Source organism: Ranitomeya variabilis, chromosome 5, assembly GCF_051348905.1.
Source record: "Ranitomeya variabilis isolate aRanVar5 chromosome 5, aRanVar5.hap1, whole genome shotgun sequence".
NCBI classification, from domain to species: Eukaryota; Metazoa; Chordata; class Amphibia; order Anura; family Dendrobatidae; genus Ranitomeya; species Ranitomeya variabilis.
The window spans coordinates 228,421,501-228,447,248 of NC_135236.1; the positions used below are offsets into that span (position 1 = coordinate 228,421,501).

The window sequence follows — 25,748 nt, forward strand, 5'->3', positions numbered from 1 at the left end:
TCAAGTGTATTTTGCCAACTACCGCTCATATAAGTATGGTGCATGGGCCCAGGGTGGGTGGGGGTGGATGGGCCCAGGGTGGGTGGGGGTGGATGGGCCCAGGGTGGGTGGGGGTGGATGGGCCCAGGGTGGGTGGGGGTGGATAGGCCCAGGGTGGGTGGGGGTGGATAGGCCCAGGGTGGGGGGGTGGATGGGCCCAGGGTGGGTGGGTGGATGGGCCCAGGGTGGGTGGATGGGCCCAGGGAGGGTGGGTGGATGGGCCCAGGGTGGGTGGGCCCATTGGGAATACACTTGTTCCCCTGTGAGGCAGTCTGAACCTGCACATATCAATAGGTAGTGTACAGTACAAAAGAGAAATAATTGCATATGTTACATGCTTTTTAAAGGCGAGAAGGCAAAAAGCTAAAGGCAGTTGATTAAGCAGCAACGTAAGCAGACAAGGGAAATGAATATCGATGCATTAGAGCTGAAGCAGCAGAGGGATTTAAAGCATCACTCTAGCAAATTGTTTATTTCAGCACTAGAGTTCTGCACTAGTGTAAATTCCACGACTCTAGTATTACACTTACCAGCCGCTGTCTGAATTTTCACCTCTTCCCAGTGCCGCTCCAATCCCTATCCACCATCTTGTGACTACAAATTCTGACTGACCAGAAGTCTGAGGTAACAGTCACAAGCTCCCAATGTTAGTCTATGAAAACCTCATTCTGGCTCTCATAGACTTACATTGAGTTGTGAGTTCCTGTTCACCCAGCAAACACTGGAGCGATCCAACAGGTCACAACCTGCAGAAGGCCAGACGGAGAAATGAATAGAAAGGAAGATGACGGCTAGTAAGTATTTTACTAGGGGCAGGGAACTTAGATTAATGTCACCACTCCATTGGTAAAAAAAAAGTAGGAGTGGTCATTTAAAGATGACATGTTGCTTGAAACAAATATGTATTTCTTTTTACCTAGTGGAAATTCCACTGATCTCCTGAGTATGTGTGTGTTGATTATGTCTTGTTTCTATGCCTCTCTCTGTCTGAGATATTGTCTTCTCTTACCTGTATGCAAAACTATTTTTTTAGCCAGCTGAGTTCTCGAGGAAACTCCTATAAAGAAGAATTAGATCACATCCAGTTTGCTGAAAAACTTCATTTACATACAGGTAAGATAGGGTCATATCTCAGAAACAGAGCGAGATCGGAGCAAATATAAAACAATGCCAGATTCAGAAGAACAGTGGTATTAATATCAGTTAAAAAATGACATATTAATGACGAGTAAAAGTCCCCCTATAACATGAATATACCTAGCAAAGTTAAATAATACGTACTCCATTGAAATACCAAAAAGTCTTGCATGGGATTTATTGCATTTTTTAGCTAAGCTGGAGGTACAAGAAGTTTTGTGCAAAACCAGGATGATAGAACCCAGCTTTATGTAGTATATGTTGAGCATAGTGTAATTGCTAGAGGTGCTACAATCATTGATGGACATTTGGGATTTTTGTCAATACACATTTGGTATCATAAAAAGCCATGCACCAAGCATAAACCAGACCAACGGAAAGATGACAGGGAATATTTAAAAATATATCTGTTTTATTTAATAGCAATAGAGAAAAACCATTAAAATATACAAAAATAAATAGAATATACATATACATATTTGCATTATTTTATATCTGTGCATATATCAAGATAAGTATAGAGTAATATCCAATTATATAAGGGAGGTCAAATTTCTATTATATACTAGATGGTGGCCCGATTCTAACGTATCGGGTATTCTAGAATATGCATGTCCACCTAGCATATTGCACAGCCCATGTAGTATATTGCCCAGCCACGTAGTATATTGCCCAGCCACGTAGTATGTTGCCCAGCCACGTAGTATATTGCCCAGTTACGTAGTATATTGCCCAGTAACGAAGTACAGTTATATGAAAAAGTTTGGGCACCCCTATTAATCTTAAGCTTAATGTTTTATAAAAATTGTTTTTTTGCAACAGCTATTTCAGTTTCATATATCTAATAACTGTTGGACACAGTAATGTTTCTGCCTTGAAATGAGGTTTATTGTACTAACAGAAAATGTGCAATCTGCATTCAAACAAAATTTGACAGGTGCATAAGTATGGGCACACTTATCATTTTCTTGTTTTAAATACTCCTACCTACTTTTTACTGACTTACTAAAGCACTTTTTTGGTTTTGTAACCTCATTGAGCTTTGAACTTCATAGCCAGGTGTATGCAATGATGAGAAAAGCTACTTAAAGTGGCCACTTGCAAGTTGTTCTCCTGTTTGAATCTCCTCTGAAGAGTGGCATCATGGGCTCCTCAAAACAACTGTCAAATGATCTGAAAACAAAGATTATTCAACATAGTTGTTCAGGGGAATGATACAAAAAGCTGTCTAAGAGATTTAACCTGTCAGTTTCCACTGTGAGGAACATAGTAAGGAAATGGAAGAACACAGGTACAGTTCTTGTTAAGGCCAGAAGTGGCAGGCCAAGAAAAACATCAGAAAGACAGAGAATAAGAATGGTGAGATCAGTCAAGGACAATCCTCAGACCACCTCCAGAGAGCTGCAGCATCAACTTGCTGCAGATGGTGTCACTGTGCATCGGTCAACTATACAATGCACTTTGCACAAGGAGAATCTGTATGGGAGAGTGATGCAAAAGAAGCCGTTTCTGCAAGCACGCCACAAACAGAGTCGTCTGAGGTATGCAAAAGCACATTTGGAGAAGCCAATTTCTTTTTGGAAGAAGGTCCTGTGGACTGATGAAACCAAGATTGAGATGTTTGGTCATACAAAAAGGCATTATGTATGGCGGCAAAAAAAACAGCATTCCAAGAAAAACACTTGCTACCCACAGTAAAATTTGGTGGTTTTCCATCATGCTTTGGGGCTGTGTTGCCAATGCCGGCACCGGGAATCTTGTTAAAGTTGAGGGATGCATGGATTCCTCTCAGTATCAGCAGATTCTTGACAATAATGTTCATGATTCAGTGACAAAGTTGAAGATACGCAGGGGATGGATCTTTCAGCAAGACAATGATCCAAAACACCGCTCCAAATCTACTCAGGCATTCATGCAGAGGAACAATTACACTGTTCTGGAATGGCCATCTCAGTCCCCAGACCTGAATATCATTGAACATCTGTGGGATCATTTGAAGAGGGCTGTCCATGCTCGGCGACCATCAAACTTAAAGGGCCACTGTCACCCCCTCCAGCTGTTATAGACTAAAAGAGCCACTTGTGCAGCAGTAATGAAACTTAGCCAAAATACCTGTCTTTAGCCAGGGAGGCGGGTCCTCACTCCCCAGCTTCAACCGCTACTCTGCCGTCACTCAAATCTTCAGGGGCTTTAGGCGCCACCCCCTCCATGCTTTTTTCTCTTCAAAACAGGCGCCTGCACTGTGTTTAAGCTCTGGCCGTGTGACGTCCCAGCCAGGCTTGTAGACTGCGCCTGTGCGGGCATTGCGGCCACCCACCTTGGGAATCCCAGCCCCGCAGTGTGTTATGCATTATGCACAGTGCAGGGCTAGGATTCCTGGGCATGTGCACTGCATGTGTCAGCCTGTCACCCAGGTCCCCCACCTTACAGCGTCTGTATACTGTATTCAGCTGATCGTGCCTCCTCATACAGTATACAGTACAGTATACAGTACAGTATACAGACGCTGTAAGGCGGGGGACCTAGGTGACAGGCTGACACACGCAGTGCGCATGCCCAGGAATCCTAGCCCCGCACTGTGCATAATGCATAACACACTGCGGGGCTGGGATTCCCAAGGTGGGTGGCCACAATGCCCGCACAGGCGTAGTCTGCAAGCCTGGCTGGGACGTCACACGGCCAGAGCTTACACACAGCGCAGGCGCCGGTTTTGAAGAGAAAAAAGTGCGGAGGGGGTGGCGCCGAAAGCCCCTGAAGATTTGAGTGACGGCAGAGTAGCGGCTGTTATTTTTGCAAAAGGAGGATCTACTAAATATTAATGTCACTTTTGTGGTGAGGTGCCCATACTTATGCACCTGTCAAATTTTGTTTGAATGCAGATTGCACATTTTCTGTTAGTACAATAAACCTCATTTGAAGGCAGAAACATTACTGTGTCCAACAGTTATTAGATATATGAAACTGAAATAGCTGTTGCAAAAAAAAAACATTTTTATAAAACATTAAGCTTAAGATTAATAGGGGTGCCCAAACTTTTTTATATAACTGTATATTGCCCAGTGATGTAGTATACAGCACAGAGCCACGTAGTATATTGCCCAGCCACGTCACTCTGCTTCCATGTTCATAACTGATGCAAGGTAACACTTTTGCATGAATTCCAGGCTTAACTTAGCAAAACAAGCAATTAAAAATGTCAAGTAAGTTGTTCAGTTACAGTTTTCTGCCTCAAGGTATCTTGCTGAGACATGGTATGTGTTAGATTGTAGCAAATGCTACATCTGTAATTTAATAATGTATAATTGATGATTAAATTAAATAATACTATGTCTATCAGTTACTATCTACACTCTCAACTGTTCTTAGCCACCATCATTATTTTAGATTGCCTGTGTGCAGCTAGTCTGAATGTAATTTATTGTGTCTCTATACCTATCCGCCTTTCCCTTTAGAAATTATTCAGCTTTTCTCTTATTTTGCTCGTCCATTTTTTTTTCTTTCTTTCACAGCTTGTCTAATGTTCCTCCACATTTCCTCTCTCATTAGAGTTCCTTTAGTGTTCTGTCTTATTCAGTCTTCCCTTATCATGGCTGCTGCATTCATCGCCTTGCCACTATTTCTGATCATTGTGTAAGAGTGAATGCCTTTTCAATCTGAGAAAAAAGCAAGAGCAATAAGATGTTCCTCAAATACAGCATATTTCTATTCTTTTCCCTTTGTTCTATCTCAATCGGTATATACTAAAGTCTGATAAGGCATTTTAATCAATTACATTTCAGAGTTGTATGCCTTCACCACCGATAATAGAAATGTAATGTCAAATATAGTTTAGCTTTCAGCAATAAAGGATAAAAATTAAAAATTGTGATTCACAAAAATCTATGAAATCAATAATGTACATGAAGAGACTATATGAAGTTTAAACGAAAAGTTACATTCTTTGTAAGGCATCTTCTGAATAAAACACACCATAAAATATAATGCTTATAATGCTATATATACATAAATATATATAATACATACACACAGTATACACATACATTCCTCAGCATTGAGAACATCATGAAATGGGCAATGTTGAGGTCTGTAGACACAGTGGTCAGCCAAGAACACATAGTGCAGCAGAAGAAAGACACATCATGCTTATTTACTTTCTAAATCGGAAGACGTCCAGAAGTTCCATCAGCTCAGAACTCGAAGCAACCAGTGATACCGAACTACACCCATCTACTGTTCTGAGAAGTCTGGCCAGAAGTGGTTTTCATGGAAGCATTGCAGCCAAAAAGCCATAACTTTGACATGGGAATAAGACCAAGTGACTCAACTATGCATGAAAAACATAGGAACTGGGTGGAGAAAAAGAGGTGCTCTGAAGTGATGATATTTGGTAGCAACTTAAGGCAATTTGTTCACCAAAGAGATGGATAGCAAATGGAGTTGGGATTTGTTCAGGATTAATGGTGTCTACAATACTGAAAAATCCAGGCAGATACTTAAATGGGTATTCTGAAGTTGTCTCTTGAGCTGCTTGGATCAGTTTAGTCTCCTTACTTCCTGGCAATTCGAACACTCTTCCTTGTGTGATAGTTCTGGTAAGCAGTGCTGTAGTATTAGTAGAACTATAAAGCTCAGACTTCTGCTGTAACACATAGGCTCTTTGTCAAAGCTTGTTCTAAGTGAACAAATGCCAGCTCTACATACGAAGGTAAACAAATCAAAAGCATGACAAGTAGTTCAATAAAAACTAAATAGGGCATAACTGATAAAACATGTATGAAAATATAATAAGTGGAAAGGAATACAGTATAAACACAAAAAAGAGAAAATATTAATATTATTACTAATGATATGCAATTTCACTTCTTAAATTTAAACCTTGAGGAAAGGAAGTGCATAGATTTAATATCCAAAAAGCCTCTGTGGTCAAAAGGCGTCTCCTCATGACTCCACCTCTAGGAGGTTAATTAACCCTTTCAAAACCAAAAATTTGTGAAGGGAAATTTGTCTTTGGCGTACTAATAAAATGTTTGGCTGCAGATGAGACCTGATGACCCCCACAGTTAATATTTGGTAATGTCATTCATACATTCCGTAATGCGGATTTTCAATTTATCAGATGTACAACCAATGTACATTTTTTCACAGTACCTTTTATGGAATATATTGCATTTTCACTACTACAGTGAATAAATTGTTTGATGTTGTAATTCTCACTATTATTATAATTAGAAAAATTTGTGCACTGAAGTGGATGTTTACATGTCTTGCAAGCGTTGAGCTCCGCACCAAAAAAATCCTTTCAAATTGAGCCATGCCTATTTGGGAGAGTGGCGACTAAAAAAAAATTAGGTGAAACGCTATTGCCCAATGTGTTTTTATCTATTTTTCCTCTGCCAGATCGTATAATAGAAGCAAGAACATCATCCTGAAGCAATAAGGGCAAGTATTTTTGTATAATCTGTTTCATACTGGAAAATTAAGTACTATGCTATGTAGATAGAACAGATTTATTAAATTTATTTTTGTTTGTGTGCAATCTATTATAATTGATAAGTTCTGAATGATCTTTATTTTTGACTGTGTTATGTGCTCTATTCAACTTCCATAAAGGATATTTACATTTTTAAAGTCTCTCATTGAATTGATCAGTTTTATGTATTTAGTCAAATGGATAAGTACAGTTTATTTTAGTTCGGATGAACATACCTACAGGAACTGATTTAGCAACATGTTTAGGATCACTGCTCCTAACATGCATAATGGAATTACCAGCAAGCGGTTTACAAAACATAGAGGAGGAAATATAATTTCCAGAAATATCACTAAATTTTAAATCTAAAAAAGAAATTTTTGATGAATCATGATTAATCGTAAGCTGAAAATTATAATTATTAGAATTAATGTATTCACCAAAGAGCGGTATGGCAGATAAATCGCAGCTCCAGATGTCATGCATTTGATTTGTTCACCTGTGTGACAGAACTGGAGAGGATCTGCAAGGAAGAATGGCAGAGGATCCCCAAATCCAGGTGTGAAAAACTTGTTGCATCATTCCCAAGAAGACTCATGGCTGTACTAGCTCAAAAGGTGCTTCTACTCAATACTGAGCAAAGGGTCTGAATACTTATGACCACGTGATATTTCAGTTTTTCTTTTTTTATAAATTTGCAAAAATTACTACTTTTCTGTTTTTTTTCAGTCAAGATTGGGTGCAGAGTGTACATTAATGAGAGAAAAAATGAACTTTTTTTGAATTTACCAAATGGCTGCAATTAAACAAAGAGTGACAAATTTAAAGGGGTCTGAACACTTTCTGTACCCTATATATGTATATATACCTAAATACACTGTGAGAACAGAATAATAATAATCTTTTTTTTATATATAGCGCTAACATATTCCGCAGCGCTTTACAGTTTGCACACATTATCATCGCTGTCACCGATGGGGCTCACAATCTAAATTCCCTATCCCTATTTGGAAGACTCTTTATAAATGTATATGCATTATGTTACCCTTTGAGGCATGTAAACATGGGGATATGTTGAGAAGGGATTTGAAGAATTGCATAGCAAAAAAACAGAATTCCAGCCTTTATAAAATTAAATTATCAAGTTTATAAACGGAACAGTAGAATTTTCAATGTTTTTGTTAAATAACCCAATGATAGTACCATAACTTAACTGTGAATAATCTGGGAGTAACCTGTGTAAGTAGAGTCTGCAAAGATAACATTACATGCTCCCTGTAACTGATTCTTAAAAGTAGGTAGATATGAGTCAAACCAGAAGGAAAACATAACATACCCAAGTAGTTGTTGCTTTTTGTCATTTCTGTAACATTGATTTTTGTTGCCCCCTCTGGAATTTCCACAATTTTATGGTAGCCAATTTTAGTTAGCACATGCTTGAAGACGCCTGATACAACTTTACAAGCTGTGTTATCTCCTCCACAGACTCCACACTTGTCAAGCATTTTATCTGGTCCCAAAAAGTCATCACACCCAATAATCTGCAAAAGAAAACAGATACAGTGTCAGAAGAAAACAATTATCAGAAAAATGTGACATTATAATCTTGATGGAAATTATCTGTCAAGATGAAGACTAGTCTAGTCAAGAAACCTTTTGTTTCTGGATTTTGTGCTTTAAAAGTTATAGCCAGTTCACTTATTATACTGGATCATCAGATACAAATATTGTATACAAGAGCACATGATGATGTCTCCAGGATACTGTATCAATTACTATGATTTTGGTTTTCTTGCTGTATTATATGACATTGAATTCAATGAAAACACAAGAAGCATCAGAAAGAGGTGGATACTATATATTATTTCAAAGCACGAGATACTGTGTGATTAAATATCAGGTGCTACAACTAAATGCAATTTATGCACCTAATGGGATTACGACCAACAGGAGAAAGAGGGCAGAAGTCTGGTTATCATAGGAAAAAAGCACAGCACATACCAATAATAGCCTTTATTTCTGTGAGTAGAAATTATTTTCCAAGAACCAAAAGTAAATCAGTACTAGGAATTTCTGTGCATCTAGCTTTACTCACCCTTCTTGGAAAACTGGTTTGAAATCTCACATAGACAAACTCTATTCAAAAGTACATTTGGCAATATATTGTGAATATATTTTTCTTAAAGGGAATGGGTCAGCAGGTTTTTGCTATGTAATCTGAAGACAGCAGGAGATAGAGGCTGAAACACAGAATTCAGGGATGTGTCACTTGTCAAATTTCATTCTGTTGTTTACTAACTGTAATGGATTTATCATTAAGAGATTAACATTGCCGGACTAAGCACCTCCCTGTTTATAGACTTTGTACATGGAGAGCTTGGTGTAGGCGGGGTCTGCTTTCTCAGCTCTGGTTAACTCAAAATCTAAAGCTCTGATTGGTCAGAACTGCTGCACCCAGTAATCTAAGTGACACATTGTTGGATTAGCTTCTGTTTGCCTACATCATATTGCTCTCAGATGAGGTAGCAAAAACCTGCTGACAAGAGTCTCTTTAACCCCTTTCCGACGTTGGACGTAATAGTACGCCCACGTCGGAATCCCTCCCTTTGACGTTAGCTCTGACTCTGAGCCCACATCTTTCCCAGCACATGTCAGCTGTTTTGAACAGCTGACATGTGCCTCTAACAGCCACGGGTGGAATCGCGTTCACTCACGGCTGTTAACCTCTTAAATGCCGCTGCCAATCTCTGACAGCAGCATTTAACTAAGGCTTCCAGGGAGAGCACCGGAAATCCCGCCTATCGGTGACCCCATCATGTGATTGTGGGTTACCGATGGGTTGACATGACAATCAGAGGTCTCCAGCAGACCTCTATGGTTGCATAGCTGGATTGCTATGAGCGCCGCCTGGTGGTCGGCACTCATAGCAAGTGAGCATTTCTGCTACATACAGGTGATCTGATCATCGCCTGTATGTAGCAGAGCTGATCGGACAACTGCAGCTTCTAATCTCCCATGGAGATTATTGAAGCATGCATAAAGTAAAAAAATGTTTTTAAAAATATTAAAAAAATATAAAAGTTCAAATCACCCCCTTTTTGCCCTTTTCAAAATAAAATAATAAAAAAATCATATGCAGATTTGGTATTGCTGCGTTCAGAATTGCCCGATCTATCAATATAAAAAAATAATTAACCCATTTGCTAAACGGCATAATGAGAAAAAAGTCAAAACAACAGAATTATGGGTTTTTTTGGTTGCCGCTACATTGCAAAAAATGCAATAAGGGGCAATCAAAAGACAATATCTACACCAAAATGGTATCAATAAAAACATCAGCTTGGTGTGCAAAAAATAAGCTCTTTCTCAGTCCCAAATCACAAAAAATGGAGACATTACAGGTCTCGGAAAATGGCGCTTTTTTTTTCTACCAAAGATTGGATTTTTTTCTCACCACTTAAATAGAAAAAGAACCTAGACATGTTTGGTGTCTATGAACTCGTAATGACCTGCACAATCATAATTGCAGGTCAGTTTTGGCATTTAGTGAACATGGTAAAAAAACCACACAACTTTGGAATTTCACTTTTTTTGCAATTTCACCGCACTTGGAATTTTTTTTCCCATTTGCCAGTACACGATATGTTAAAACCAATGGTGTAGTTCAAATGTACAAATTGTTAAACAAAAAACAAGCCTTCACATGGCCATGTTGACTGTAAAAACAAAAAAAGTTATGGCTCTGGGAAGAAGGCGAGCAAAAAATGAAAACGCAAAAATGAAAGATGGCCCAGGGGTTAAAGGGTTAAATAGTAATTTGCTAATATATTATTGGTGGAACTGCTGCCACTAGCTGCGGGAGCCATGTGAACCTGCATCAAATGAAATCATTATCCCGCTGCTTTTTGCCTACCCATAAGCAGACTATTACAATCAATCCACCCTTTCAGTAAAAGGAGTCAATCAGAGACAGAGGTAGGAAATCATGAAAGGCCTGCAATTAATGAATTGAGGAATGAGGAGGTCCAATGGGGGACCCTAGCAGGCAGTTGTTAGTAGAGTCAATAAGGCTGGAGATACAAGTTACATAATCTAATGTTCATGAGGTCAGTATGTATGTCTCCAAATATCTGCATAATGAATTGGGAATACCTTCACTTCCTTGGGAGATGTACCATGTCCATGTGGCAATAGACACATACATTGCGATGGACTAAGCATGCTTGTAAATGGGGGCAGATAACTATATTTATTTAGTCAACTTTACTTTCTAAGGCCGGCGTCACACTCAGTGTATGAAAATACGATCTGTATTTTACGGCCATAATACACAGAAATGTTCCCAAAATAGTGATCCGTATGTCATCCGTAGGCAGGGTGCGGCAGTGTATTTTGCGCATGGCATCCTCCGTATGTAATCCGTATGGCATCCGTACTGCGATATTTTCTCGCAGGCTTGCAAAACCGACATCTAAAGGATTTATGTGCTCAAATGTTCGTTAAAACATATATACAGTATATATATACACATATATATGTCATTGAGACACACACATATATATATATATATATATATATATATATATATATATACTGTATTTATATTTAATTCAGCGCGAGATATGTGAAAAGCCGGTAATTCAATTGCTGGCTTTTTCTTTCTCCTTCACAAACCCGACAGGATATGAGACATGGTTTACATACAGTAAACCATCTCATATCCCTTTTTTTTGCATATTCCACACTACTAATGCTAGTAGTGTGTATGTGCAAAATTTGGGCGCTGTAGCTTGTAAAATAAAGGGTTAAATGGCGGAAAAAATTGGCGTGGGCTCCCGCGCAATTTTCTCTGCCAGAGTGGTAAAGCCAGTGACTGAGGGCACATATTAATAGCCTAGAGAGGGTCCATGGTTATTGGCCCCCCCGTGGCTACAAACATCTGCCCCCAGCCACCCCAGAAAAGGCACATCTGGAAGATGCGCCTATTCTGGCACTTGGCCTCTCTCTTCCCACTCCCGTGTAGCGGTGGGATATGGGGTAATGAAGGGTTAATGTCACCTTGCTATTGTAAGGTGACATTAAGCCAGATTAATAATGGAGAGGCGTCAATTATGACACCTATCCATTATTAATCCAATACTATGGTATTGGTAATCCACCTGAAGACCCTCCTCCTGTAAAAAAGGTAAAATGTTGTGAATTAATGTAATGCAGGGGAATGTCCTGTAGTTACCTTGAGTCGCGGTGATGCACCCTCTGCTGGATGTCCTCATATGAACTCGAGCCTGGGAAAAATTCCCACTCTCGATATGAGGACGTCCAGCAGGGGGCACATCACCATGACTCAAGGTAACTACAGGACATTACCCTGCATTACATTCATTCACAACATTTTACAGACAGGAGCGACTGCATTAGCACAGCTCCTGGCTGTAAAATGATTTAACCCCTTCAGATAGATTTACATAGTGGGACTGACAGAACGACGGAAGGTATGGGATATTGTTGATTTTTTTTACCTTTTTTACAGGACGAGGGTCTTCAGGTGGATTACCAGTATAATAAAATATTACAACACCCTGTGTCTTTATTTCATTAAAATACTTTTAAATAATGTGTGTGTGTTTTATTAACCATTTCGTACTATTGGATTAATAATGGATAGGTGTCATAATTGACGCCTCTCCATTATTAATGTGGCTTAATGTCACCTTACAATAGCAAGGTGACATTAACCCTTCATTACCCCATATCCCACTGCTACACGGGAGTGGGAAGAGAGTGGCCAAGTGCCAGAATAGGCGCATCTTCCAGATGTGCCTTTTCTGGGGTGGCTGGGGGCAGATGTTTTTAGCCAGGGGGGCCAATAACCATGGACCCTCTCTAGGCTATTAATATCTGCCCTCAGTCACTGGCTTTACCACTCTGGCGGAGAAAATTGCCAAGCCCAAGCCAATTTTTTCCACGATTTAACCCTTTATTTTACAAGCTACAGCACCCAAATTTTGCACATACACACTACTAACATTAGTAGTGTGGAATATGCAAAAAAAAAAGGGATATGAGATGGTTTACTGTATGTAAACCATGTCTCATATCCTGTCGGGTTTGTGAAGGAGAAAGAAAAAGCCGGCAATTGAATTACTGGTTTTTCTATAGAACACCGCTGCGTATTTCTCGCAAGTCACACTGCTGGTCCATGTGTAATCCGTATTTTTCTCGCCCCCATAGACTTTGATTGGCGATTTTTTTGCGCAACACGGAGACAAACGCAGCATGCTGTGATTTACTACGGACGTACAAGACCGTATAATACGGATCAGTAAAATATGGCAGATAGGAGCTGGAACATAGAGAATCATTGTACCGTATGCAATCCGTATTTTCTGCACCTCTCATACGTCCATAAAACTTGCTAGTGTGACACCGGCCTATGAGAAGAAAATGTCCAGCTTCACCGAATCCGTGAAAAAAAGTTTTCTTTATTCACAAACTTAAACATGGAGGATACAAACTTCCGCACAAACCATATGGGTAAGAATCTCAACATGTTTCTGGAGACTAAGCTCCCTTAATCATGACCATGATTAAGCTGGACATTTTCTTCTCTTGGATTCTACACGCCTGGACACAGCGGGTCCGTGCTCCCGAAACTCAGCTTATGCATCACGGGTGAGCTGGTTTATATTCCTTCTCTTCAAACTTTACTTTCTGCTGAAAAGAAAAGTTGGCTGGTCATGGATCTCATAGCACTAGTCCCATCCACAAGACTACAGAAGTCTTAGAGTATATGCACACAGCATCTTTTTTCAGGCAGATGTTGCCCAGAATCAGCCTGTAAAAGAGCTGCAAGATGGCCCCATAAAAGAATCATAATGCACATCAATGTAAAAATGAAATTTATGGACACGTTCCATCTGAGAGGAAACTGGTCATACTGAATAATGTTATTCACCACTAGATATAGGGTTAATCTGCAGGTTAATAGCATTAGAAAGATGCCCAGCTGTCATGCCGAAAGAGCAGCACTGGCTTTCAGCCACAGAGGCGTGCTGGCACGTCTACAGTCACCACTCGCATCTTTGTGAACAGTGGATATAAGCACGCTCTGACACTGACTGACAGCTGACTCTGCGAAAACATATTTTTAAAAATATGAAAAAACTAGTCCAAACTTTTTAGGAAATAAATCCATACTTTGGAAATGTTAGCGTGTAGATGGAAGCACTAACTCTATATGTTCTACATTTTGTGTGATATTATACAACTAACTTGTTTTTTGGGGTTTAGTTATAAAGAAGACAACAAGAAAAACATATCTTTAAAAAAAAGACGTTTTATACTTATTGAAGTTGGATGAATCTGCTGTAAAATTTCCTGAATATTTGATAATTTTCATAAATATAGCAGTGTTATTTAGCAGGTGCTGAACACATTGCTACTGTATGCTACTTGGATTGCATTTCGCATTGTAGAGATGAAGCACTATACATCTTCACAGATTTCAGGGAATAATTTGATACCCTCTTCAATTAACTCTGCATTAATGGTATATGCCGAACCAAAGACAGGTAATTCCTTTGCATTTACACTGACAAAATTGGCAAGAACAGAACATGATGGAGATTAGAAGCTCAAGAATGGCATCTATACCAGCTGGCATCTTGTGAATGAATGAAGCCATTGTTCCTATAACATCAGTGATTCTTCTCTTAAGATTCACCCAGGTATTTGTTAACAAAAATGCACCTAATTACTTGTGAAAAGGATACACTTAGGGCTCAAAGAATACATAGTGTAGGAACGAAGAAACACAAATAGGATTTCTTGACTTCTTACTGATATCCCATACTATGACACAAATACTTGACATCAGTATAAAATAGTTGATTAGGGCATTTCACGCCAATAGCACTAAACACTGGCTTCACAACAGACGTGAAATTATTGGAATGGATATGGCCACGGCAGCCATGTATTATACCAATATTCAAACATTGTTGGTAACGATAATGAACACCCAAATGTTATCTCTTCAAAACACCCCTACTATCATTGCTTGATCCTCCTGTATATCAATATAATAGGTCTATGCATAGCCTCAAATAGAAGGCGCTGAAAATGATAAGTAATGCCACGGACAAATGAGGCGGAAGGAAAGACAATTCAAGGGACAGAGGAGCCACAGGAGGAGGCATATACAGGGGAGTACAAAATGTATAAAACTGTGGGTAATAAAAAAAAATACATATACAGTTTGTGAATTAAGTATTGAACACTTCACCAATTTTCTTAGTAATTATATTTCTAAAGGTGCTATTGACATGAATTTATCACCGGATTTCGGAAACAACCCATCCAATCCACACAGACAAAGAAATCAAGCCATAGATGTCCATAACTTAAGTTATGTGTAATAATGAGAAATAAGACAGGGAAACAGTATTGACCACATGAAGAACGAGAGGTGCAAAAAGTCACGGAAAGTCAAGACATTTGCTGAAATCTATCAGTAATTAGAAAGCAACCCTGCCACTTAGAGAAAAATAATATCAGCTAGTTCAACTGATAGCCTATTACCAAGGTGTCACACAAGAAATATCACATGATAGGTAAAATCAGTGAGCTGTCTCAAGAACTTTGCAACCTTATCCTCATAAAATGGCTGCTACATTCCCTTTATTGGCTTTTACACAGGCTCTATTAGTCATTTTGACTGTGATTTTCCATGTGATGTGATAGATGCAAGGCATTAATGGAGAAACATGCGTAGTCATGAGTTAGCCTTCTGTGGCCAATGCAATCTTCTGCAATGTGAACAAAGGCATCAGACATTTTCTTGGGCAGTTCACACAAATCCACTCACAAATTGTCCAAATCCACCAGTAACTTGTGAATTTCATGAAACTTTGACTCTGATTTGATTCACATCGAATCAATTATATTCTATCTATCAATTATATTCTATCTATCTCATATATCTATCTATCTCATATCTACCTATCCCATATCTATCGATCTCATATATATATCTATTGTAATGCTGCGGTAGCACCGTATGCAGTGAAAAGGCAGTGACCCACAAAGTTCAAACACAAAAGTATTTTTTAATGTGTTACTTCACACATAAAGGTGCACAGCATTTTATAGTACACGTTCAATACACACAGTTGCATCTCGTCTCAGTGCCCGTTTCATAGCATTACACATCATATGGCTTTAGATTGCAGTCCCTAAACAGGCCAGACTTCCCTTTGTCCAGTTTACCTGGGCGACCGCATGCCATATTAAAGTCCCCAAGCACAGCTTTTCATGTTGCAGACACTACACATGCTAGTCCTCCTCTGACTAGTTCCCGTGGGTGTCCTGCACTGCTGAATCACAAATCCTTTACGTACACAGCCCAGGATATCCTCCGGATTGCAGCCAGACACCATATTCACCTGTTTGAAATCGTTACACATGCCAGTCCTCTTTCGGGCACAGGACTGTCAACATCTGACTCTTTTTGGCACAGGACATCCACCTCCAGCACCTCCGGGAACAGGACTGTCCACATCCGAGACCAGTTACCATGGATGACTTGCATCGCTGTATACGCTGTGGGTGCCAGGCTATTCAGCTGCCACAGCTGCTGGCTCCGCTGGCTTGTGCTGCTTCACACACACAGCCAATGCTCTGCAGGCCTCTGCTCTTCACAACAGCACACACAAGACTTACACTGACGTTGCACCTGACACACCCATACCCCTTACTGCAGAGTTTTTAACAAACAAATCTGTGGCTTTCAGCCACATGGAAAACCAAGACCGGAAATCCGTGACTGCCATGCACACCTATGGACTTCATCCGTCTCCATTTACAACCTGGGGAGAACACACAGTGACCCCTACCTGTGATACGAGTCACTGCCTCACACTATCTATCTATCTAGAAGTAAAAAAGGAAAACAGCATAAAAAAATAAAAAAAGTGGGCTTTAATGCCTGAACGGCGTGGCAACGTTTCGGATGTAATATCCTTTCTCAAGGATATCTATCTATCTATCTATCTATCTATCTATCTATCTATCTATCTATCTATCTATCTATCTATCTATCCCATATCAATCTATCCCATATCTATCTATCTGTCTATCATCTATCTATCCCATATCTATCTATCTATCTATCTATCTATCTATCTATCTATCTATCTATCCCATATCTATCTATCTATCCCATATCTATCCAAAATCTATCTATCTATCTATCCCATATCTATCCAAAATCTATCTATCTATCTATCCCATATCTGCCTATCTATCCCATCTATCTATCTATCTATCTATCTATCTATCTATCTATCTATCTATCCCATATCTATCTATCTATCTATCTATCTATCTATCTATCTATCTCATATCTACCTATCTATCTATCCAATATCTATCTATCTGTCCAATATCTATCTATCTATCTATCTATCTATCTATCTATCTATCTATCCATCTATCTCATATCAATCTATCTATCACATTTATATATAGACAAATACATGCATTTCGCTTTATAGAATACGAGGCCCCTGGCTTTAGGTGCCTAGGTTGTTGAGTTACAGCTTCACATATCTTTATTTTAATCTATCACTGTCTCCAGACACTAGTTTGAGATAAAATGTAATGGTGATACCAATAGTCAGGCTATGTACCATATTCATAAGGTCTGCTTCCACTTTATTGTTCTATAAACATTTAGAAACAAACATATGGCTTTACTTATTCTCCACAGAGAACTTAATTTACAGTATACGGCCATTTGAATAAATTAGCACAAGTGGACAATGCTGTGCAGGTTGCTTTGGCTTCGGAAATGCAGACATATTATTTAGGTTTTATTCAATGTCTCGTAATATAAATCTCATCACAAACTATTTTTCATATTGTCAGTATTTTAAAATACTTATAAGGCAGCAATATATTCCACAGCACAATGTATTTTACTCACACAGGTGCTAAACAAGTGACCATGTCATTTATAATAAAATATCATCCTCATGACAATACCTAACCTCATTCTCAACATCAAAAACCAACCAAATAATCTCAACCTTCACAAAGAGGGACAAAGCATAAATAAAATATGAAAAATCGTTTTGGGGTTGTTAGTAAACAGTGTTTAAGAAATATGGACACCTCTGGGGGAATTTTTTATACATGCCAGTAAATACATATAAGTTAAGTTAAAAACAGTTTTTGAAATTAGTTTTTAATACAAATGTTGAACTCTTTGGATTTCACAGGCTGAAGAATGAGTTAACTGAGAATCTGCTAGAAAGCTTGTTCTGTTGGAGAGTTGGTAACAACTCTGCAATCTGTCTTTTTCTAAGCTCCACTCTGCTGATTTATGATCTCCGCAATGTACAGCTCACACTTGATGTGGTCTGTCATCAGCACAGAGTAGTTCTGGAAAGATAAATAAAATAGCTCAACACTACTTTCTTTATGGATCCTGAGTTTATTCGACCTTAGGAACTTTATTTTTAGGACAGAATACAGTGGGGCAAAAAAGTATTTAGTCAGTCAGCAATAGTGCAAGTTCCACCACTTAAAAAGATGAGAGGCGTCTGTAATTTACATCATAGGTAGACCTCAACTATGGGAGACAAACTGAGAAAAAAAAATACAGAAAATCACATTGTCTGTTTTTTTATCATTTTATTTGCATATTCTGGTGGAAAATAAGTATTTGGTCAGAAACAAACAATCAAGATTTCTGGCTCTCACAGACCTGTAACTTCTTCTTTAAGAGTCTCCTCTTTCCTCCACTCATTACCTGTAGTAATGGCACCTGTTTAAACTTGTTATCAGTATAAAAAGACACCTGTGCACACCCTCAAACAGTCTGACTCCAAACTCCACTATGGTGAAGACCAAAGAGCTGTCAAAGGACACCAGAAACAAAATTGTAGCCCTGCACCAGGCTGGGAAGACTGAATCTGCAATAGCCAACCAGCTTGGAGTGAAGAAATCAACAATGGGAGCAATAATTAGAAAATGGAAGACATTCAAGACCACTGATAATCTCCCTCGATCTGGGGCTCCACGCAAAATCCCACCCCGTGGGGTCAGAATGATCACAAGAACGGTGAGCAAAAATCCCAGAACCACACGGGGGGACCTAGTGAATGAACTGCAGAGAGCTGGGACCAATGTAACAAGGCCTACCATAAGTAACACACTACGCCACCATGGACTCAGATCCTGCAGTGCCAGACGTGTCCCACTGCTTAAGCCAGTACATGTCCGGGCCCGTCTGAAGTTTGCTAGAGAGCATTTGGATGATCCAGAGGAGTTTTGGGAGAATGTCCTATGGTCTGATGAAACCAAACTGGAACTGTTTGGTAGAAACACAACTTGTCGTGTTTGGAGGAAAAAGAATACTGAGTTGCATCCATCAAACACCATACCTACTGTAAAGCATGGTGGTGGAAACATCATGCTTTGGGGCTGTTTCTCTGCAAAGGGGCCAGGACGACTGATCCGGGTACATGAAAGAATGAATGGGGCCATGTATCGTGAGATTTTGAGTGCAAACCTCCTTCCATCAGCAAGGGCATTGAAGATGAAACGTGGCTGGGTCTTTTCAACATGACAATGATCCAAAGCACACCGCCAGGGCAACGAAGGAGTGGCTTCGTAAGAAGCATTTCAAGGTCCTGGAGTGGCCTAGGCAGTCTCCAGATCTCAACCCTAGAGAAAACCTTTGGAGGGAGTTGAAAGTCCGTGTTGCCAAGCGAAAAGCCAAAAACATCACTGCTCTAGAGGAGATCTGCATGGAGGAATGGGCCAACATACCAACAACAGTGTGTGGCAACCTTGTGAAGACTTACAGAAAATGTTTGACCTCTGTCATTGCCAACAAAGGATGTATTACAAAGTATTGAGATGAAATTTTGTTTCTGACCAAATACTTATTTTCCACCATAATATGCAAATAAAATGATTAAAAAACAGACAATGTGATTTTCTGGATTTTTTTTTCTCAGTTGGTCTCCCATAGTTGAGGTCTACCTATGATGTAAATTACAGACGCCTCTCATCTTTTTAAGTGGTGGAACTTGCACTATTGCTGACTGACTAAATACTTTTTTGCCCCACTGTATCTGTCTAATACATTGCTACATGGCAATTGAGGAAGAAGGAAGTCTCTATCCTCAATTTATCAAAGCTTTCACACTAAAATTGTAGAGTAAAACTTTAAAAAACGTTTACTCAAGACAGTTTCTCCCATATCTGGAAAAATGGATGGAGCTAGTGTAGGATGAGGTGTAGCGACCACTGCTCATCAAAGGGTACATGCCAGAATTCTGGAGTAAATGCCTTCAAAAGTCACTAAATTTTGTAGCTTTTGGCATCTTCATGCCGGTTTCTCCCGGTTCCTCCAAAATGGCCCGAACAAGGTGCATCCAGGGCATGAAGCCAAATGGATGGAGATGGTGTAGGATGAGGTGTAGCAACCACCGCTCATCAAAGGGTACATGCCAGAATTCTGGAGTAAATGCCTTCAAAAGTCACTAAATTTTGTAGCTTTTGGCATCTTCATGACGGTTTCTCCCGGTTCCACCAAAATGGACCGAACAAGGTGCATCCAAGGCATGAAGCCATAGTTAGCTTAATTCATGACAAACAGTGGCATTCCCTTAGCCACAAATCTTACTCCAGTCATTGACAGGAGTGAGGTTTCTGGCCTAGCGCACAGAGGCACACGCCACTCGCCAAACACTCTAGATTCATAAAGAGGCGTGAACAATGGTGGTCTTGATGAATCGGGCCCTGTGTATTATCATATAGCATCTACATGCATACGTCTGCTTTGTGAATGAGGTCTACATGCAATTTCAAAAAGTACACCTTTCTTCCCGCTACGAGGTTTCACAAGTGCATCTCTCTTATAGTAAATGACTAGAGCAAGTATTTCAGTGTTTCAATACATTTCTGCCAAAGTTACTTACACTGACATTTTTGTTGGCCTTTAATCTACCCTAGTTTGTTTTTACAAAATTACTGAATCTGCTAGATCTCAAACAATCACACATGGCTGGTAAAAATAGGAAAACATAAAATTCCAAAACAGCTGGCGGAGGTCGCTCAAGGATAAACTAAGTTATAACAGTGAAACAAAAAGCGAGTAAAACGTAGAATAAACAAGAATGGGTGAGAATATAAAAGCCGTAAAGATCTATTGAATATTTCATCGAAACGGTCACAAAGATGAACAAAGCCCGAGGATAACACATCACATATGTTCCACGTCAACATAAAATGCACTTTAATAATTAAATATGATCATGCAAAATGTCTCAAAGCAATAATATAGAGGAATGTGTAAGGAGAGGAATTACACAGATCTCAGTTTTACATACCAGAGTGTAATATCTGCCAAGCTTAAACTGAACTTAGAACATCTGCATCCATTTTTCAATTATAGGAAGACACTATTCTATATAAAGTCAATTAATATTCAATAAATATGGGTCATGCAATAGAGCTTGAAGTGCTTATCCAACAATGTCAGGAACACTCAAAAAAGTAATCCTCAAATGGGAAGAACAGTGTGAAGGATTAAGAAAAAGACTAAAGAAATAAACATGATGGATTGAATACAGGTGGGACATTGGACGGACCTAATGTAATGTGTTCTAGCAGCACCGAGACAAAGTGATTAGCGGGAAAAATATTACTCCCTGCTGGGACATTATACATATATGTATTTACAACCTTGAATATTCAGAATACGTGAACTATTATTTCAATCCTTTATGTACTGGTGCAGCAAAAAGAAAACTAGAGTCCAGATGTCTCCCAAAAGCCCATGTAAATATAGTGAACTCTAATCTGGCAACATGGATGTCGTCTAGGATAATATTTACTCCATGGGGTTTGTCTGGTGTTGATTTACACAGACAGCAATGTAAATTGTATAATTATACACTTAAGAGCAACATTTTTAGGATGTAGCATAGATTGTAAGAAAGTAGTACTGAAGGTAAATTGTAATAAAAAGCTGTTCTCAGAAACTGATTATTTGACCATTTGTTTAATTCAATTTGCAAAATGTATCAAGAACAATTAGCTATTAAAGGGAATCTGTTAGGTTTCTGTTATTTAATTTAATCTGAGAGCAGCTCAAAATAGGACAAATGACCCAGATTCCGGGGATGTGTCACTTATTAGGCTGTGTGTTATAGTTTCAATTCAATCAGTGTTTTGCCAGTAGGAGATTACCATTGCCTGACTAGGCCACATGTGCACTCTAGTCAGGCTAATCTGTGTAACCCCATCCTCCCCACTGATTGGCAGCTTGCTCACACTGCGCACTGTACACAAGAATCAGGCATGTAGGTTGAGTTAAATACAGCTCAGCATTGACCACTGCTACATCGTCAATAGAACACAACCAGTCCAGTAAGTGAAACATCACTAGAATCAGGGTCTCTGCCCCTACATCATGCAGCTCACAGATTACATAGTAAAAATCTTTTGACAGATTCCCTTTAGAGCTAAAATGAAAACCTAAAAATCCAATTTATATGTTAAACAAGTGCTAAGGATGCAGACACCACCTCTGTGGCATTATAGGTCATTCCTATTGAACAATGGTAGAACCAAACAATGCACCTACTACCATATGTTTTCTCACATTTTTTTATTTACTATCCTAGACACAGATAAAACAGGGATACTTAATGAATTCACTCTATTGTCCCAGGAGAATATTCACCATCTTTAGATGCACACAGCTTGGCCACTGGTGATCGTGGTATGATATTTTCTGTAGGACCAGAGCAATTGTATTTTGTTCTTCAGTCATCTTAGTTGAGTGACCTATTGGGATTGATCCATATTTGTTTCCAGTACGTAAAAGCACACAATTTAGGCTCCACTTAGAACTGCCTATGAACAGTTGCCATTCACATGGTCGATATTGTGATATGCCCATTTTCAACAGCAAGCCTTGAACATTGTTGCAACAAACAAAATCACTTTTCTCCAAGATGAATGGCAGCAAATCCTTTTCACTTTTGCGACAGCTTGTGATTTTGGTTTCCGGATGTAATAAATTCCTCTCTGCTAGTCCAAACTCCAACAATTCTGCTGATTTCTTTTGGAGATTTAGCTCTCTAACTAGGTCATTGAGCTCTGGCTAGTTAAAAACTTGTGGCACTAATGAGGCTCCTTCAAAATCACTGTTATCATTACTGTTGTTTATAGCTGAAGAACAGGATTGAACTTCAGTGAGCTCTTCTAGCTTATTGGATGATGGGACCTGTATTTCATGAGTGTCAAAAAGGTGGTTTTGCCTGGTCTAGGTTAGGATACATCCATTTACTCCAATTATATCCATTAATCCTCTTTATGCTAACCACAAAGAATTAACAATCATCACTGTGATTCCTCTGTTCTTTCCAGCTAGACCATAGGTATGGCAGATTTCAGACATTTCCTCATACTACTTGTCCACTGGCCAAGGTCTTATCTTGATTTGGTCCCCTAGTTTTATTTTGAAATAGCTTAGTTATGTCCTTTTCACAAAATCAGAAATTGATTTTCTTTGTTCCCTCAATGTGTACTCCCAACAAATGTTGGAAAAGCAATTGGGATGATTCAAACACTGTCTTCATCAGGAGGACATGTAAGGATGAAAAATATAAAGATTAGACAAAAATCAAAAATACATTTAAGAATGGTGTTCTGCTGAATCAGTAAGCACCACACCATTGAATTCTTAAGTATTCTAAGAAGGAACACACAGTGTCTAGCTTAACCAAGCTTTCACCATCAAAGCTAGGAGCACAACGAAGTGAAAAGACGTCACCCAAGGTTGCCAAATACTCTACTGCGTTGCCACACATCTGTCGGTATAGAATCACAGATGGTCAGTTATGTATTTAATACCTTAATACTTATTTAAATGCATTTATGTATGTAGACCATCTTTGATTCTATAATACCCCAGTCAAGGAAAAAATCCCAAATTCATGAGTGGGCTACTGTACATTATCTAAAAAAGCAGAACTGCAACAAAAAATTAATGACCTATTTGATTCAGAAGACTGAATATACCTAAAATCAAGCACCACATTTTTTCTCAGTAGTTCCCAGCAAGGTTTAAGCCCTTCACCCTTGAGCCTGTTTCACCCTCATGACCAGGCCAATTTTTGCAATTCTGACCACTGTCACTTTATGAGGTAATAACTCTGGAACGACTCAACGGATCTTGGTGATTCTGAGATTTTTTCTCATCACATATTGTACTTCATGATAGTGGTAAAATTTATTTTATATAACTTGCATTTATTTGTCAAAAAAATGGAACTTTGGCAAAAATGTTAAAAATGTATAAATTTTCAAACCTTTAATTGTTATGCTTTTAAATCAGAGAGTTACATCACACAAAATAGTTAGTAAATAACATTTCCCACACATCAACATTACAACAGCACAATTTTTGAAACATCTTTTTTTTGTTAGGAAGTTATAACGGTGAAAAGTTGACCAGTGATTTCTCATTTTTCCAACAAAATTTAGAAAACCATTTTTTTTAGGGAACGCATCACATTTTAAGTCACTTTGATGGGCCTATATGACAGAATATACCCCAAAGTGACACAATTCAAAAACCTGCACCCCTCAATGTGCTCAAAACCACATTCAAAAAGTTTATTAACCCTTCAGGTACTTCACAGGAACATTTAACTTTTTGTCACAAAAATTTTACTTTGAACCCCAAATGTTTCATTTCTGCAAGGTATACAGGAAAAAGTGGACCACAAAAGTTGTTTTGCAATTTCTCCTGAGCATGCAGATACCCCATATGTGGGGTAAAACCGCTGTTTGGGCACACGGCAGAGCTTGGAAAGGCCAGGAGTGCCATTTGACTTTTTTAATGCAAAATCTTCTGGAAAAATTTGAGGATGCCATGTCGCGTTTGGAGAGCCCCTCATGTGCCTAAACAGTGGAAACCCTCCACAAGTGACACCATTTTGGAAGCTCGACCCCTCATGGAATTTATCTAGATGTGTGGTGAGCACCTTGAACCCCCAGGTGCTCCAGAGAAGTTTATAATGTAGAGCAATTAAAATACAAAAATCTAATTTTTCTCACAAAAAGTCTTTCCTGATCATGACGTACATGTACTGCCAATGTCAGGAATGGGTTAATATAGAAAAGTATGTGATCTGAGTGATTCTGAAAACAGCTCTAGAGTTAGTCTAAGCATTAAGTATAGGACATGTTTGGATTGTGGTAAATTATTATTGATGTGTCCCTGCATAACTTTATATCCTGAGATAAGTGGTGCAAAATTACCAGGTTTAAAAACAAAACAAAACATGACTTTTACATTGCTCTGTCTATGGTAATTATTTATGCTATATGTGCTTATATGTGACCCAGTTGTGATATAAATTGCCGGTAAATGTTTACTAACATGTAGCAAAGACATTTTGGCCCAGATAAACCTAAGTAGTTACATGGCGTAAAATTATCTAAAAATTCACAACATTTTTACGCAATGTGAAAGTCTCCACACGTTTAGTGCCTTTTGTTTTTATATACCTGTTTAGGGCAGCTCCTAAACAATGGACAGCATTGAAGAGGCGCTGGGGTGGGATTACACTTGGTCATCAAATTCTTCAAAAGTGGCAGCACTTCTTATGTCAGAAATGTTACTTCAAGCTATAATATAGGGAAGACTCCCTGATTCCAGTGATGTACCATTTATTGGGCTACTTACAGCAGTTTTGATAAAATCGCCATTTTATGTGCTACACATCTACTGGTACTCTTACTGCTGAGAATTGTATAAACCCGCAAATACCACTGATTGGCAGCTTTCTGCGTACTCTCTGCATAGGCAGAAAGCTGCCAATCAGTGGTGGTGGCGGAGTTATACAGAGCTCATGAATATGGAGTACTACATGGCAGCAGGTTTACGTCCTCTAGTAATAATCTCCTTCTGATAAAACAGTGATTTAATCAAAACTACAATAAGCATCCCAGTATGTAAAAATCACGTGGCTGTTATCAGGATCTCTGCCCCTACATCATACTGCTCACAGCC

At 39.0% G+C, this 25,748-nt stretch overlaps 1 protein-coding gene across 3 annotated transcripts in view; it reads right to left on the reverse strand.

Annotated features, from left to right (window-relative positions):
- The window catches only part of THSD4 (thrombospondin type 1 domain containing 4), a 1,053,272-nt gene that overhangs the window by 180,464 nt on the left and 847,060 nt on the right, over positions 1-25,748 (reverse strand). For all 3 annotated transcript variants that reach the window (XM_077263867.1, XM_077263869.1, XM_077263868.1), the window contains one exon: positions 7,983-8,187. In XM_077263867.1, coding sequence (XP_077119982.1) covers positions 7,983-8,187 — 205 coding nt within the window. The remainder of the gene's footprint in view (positions 1-7,982; positions 8,188-25,748) is intronic.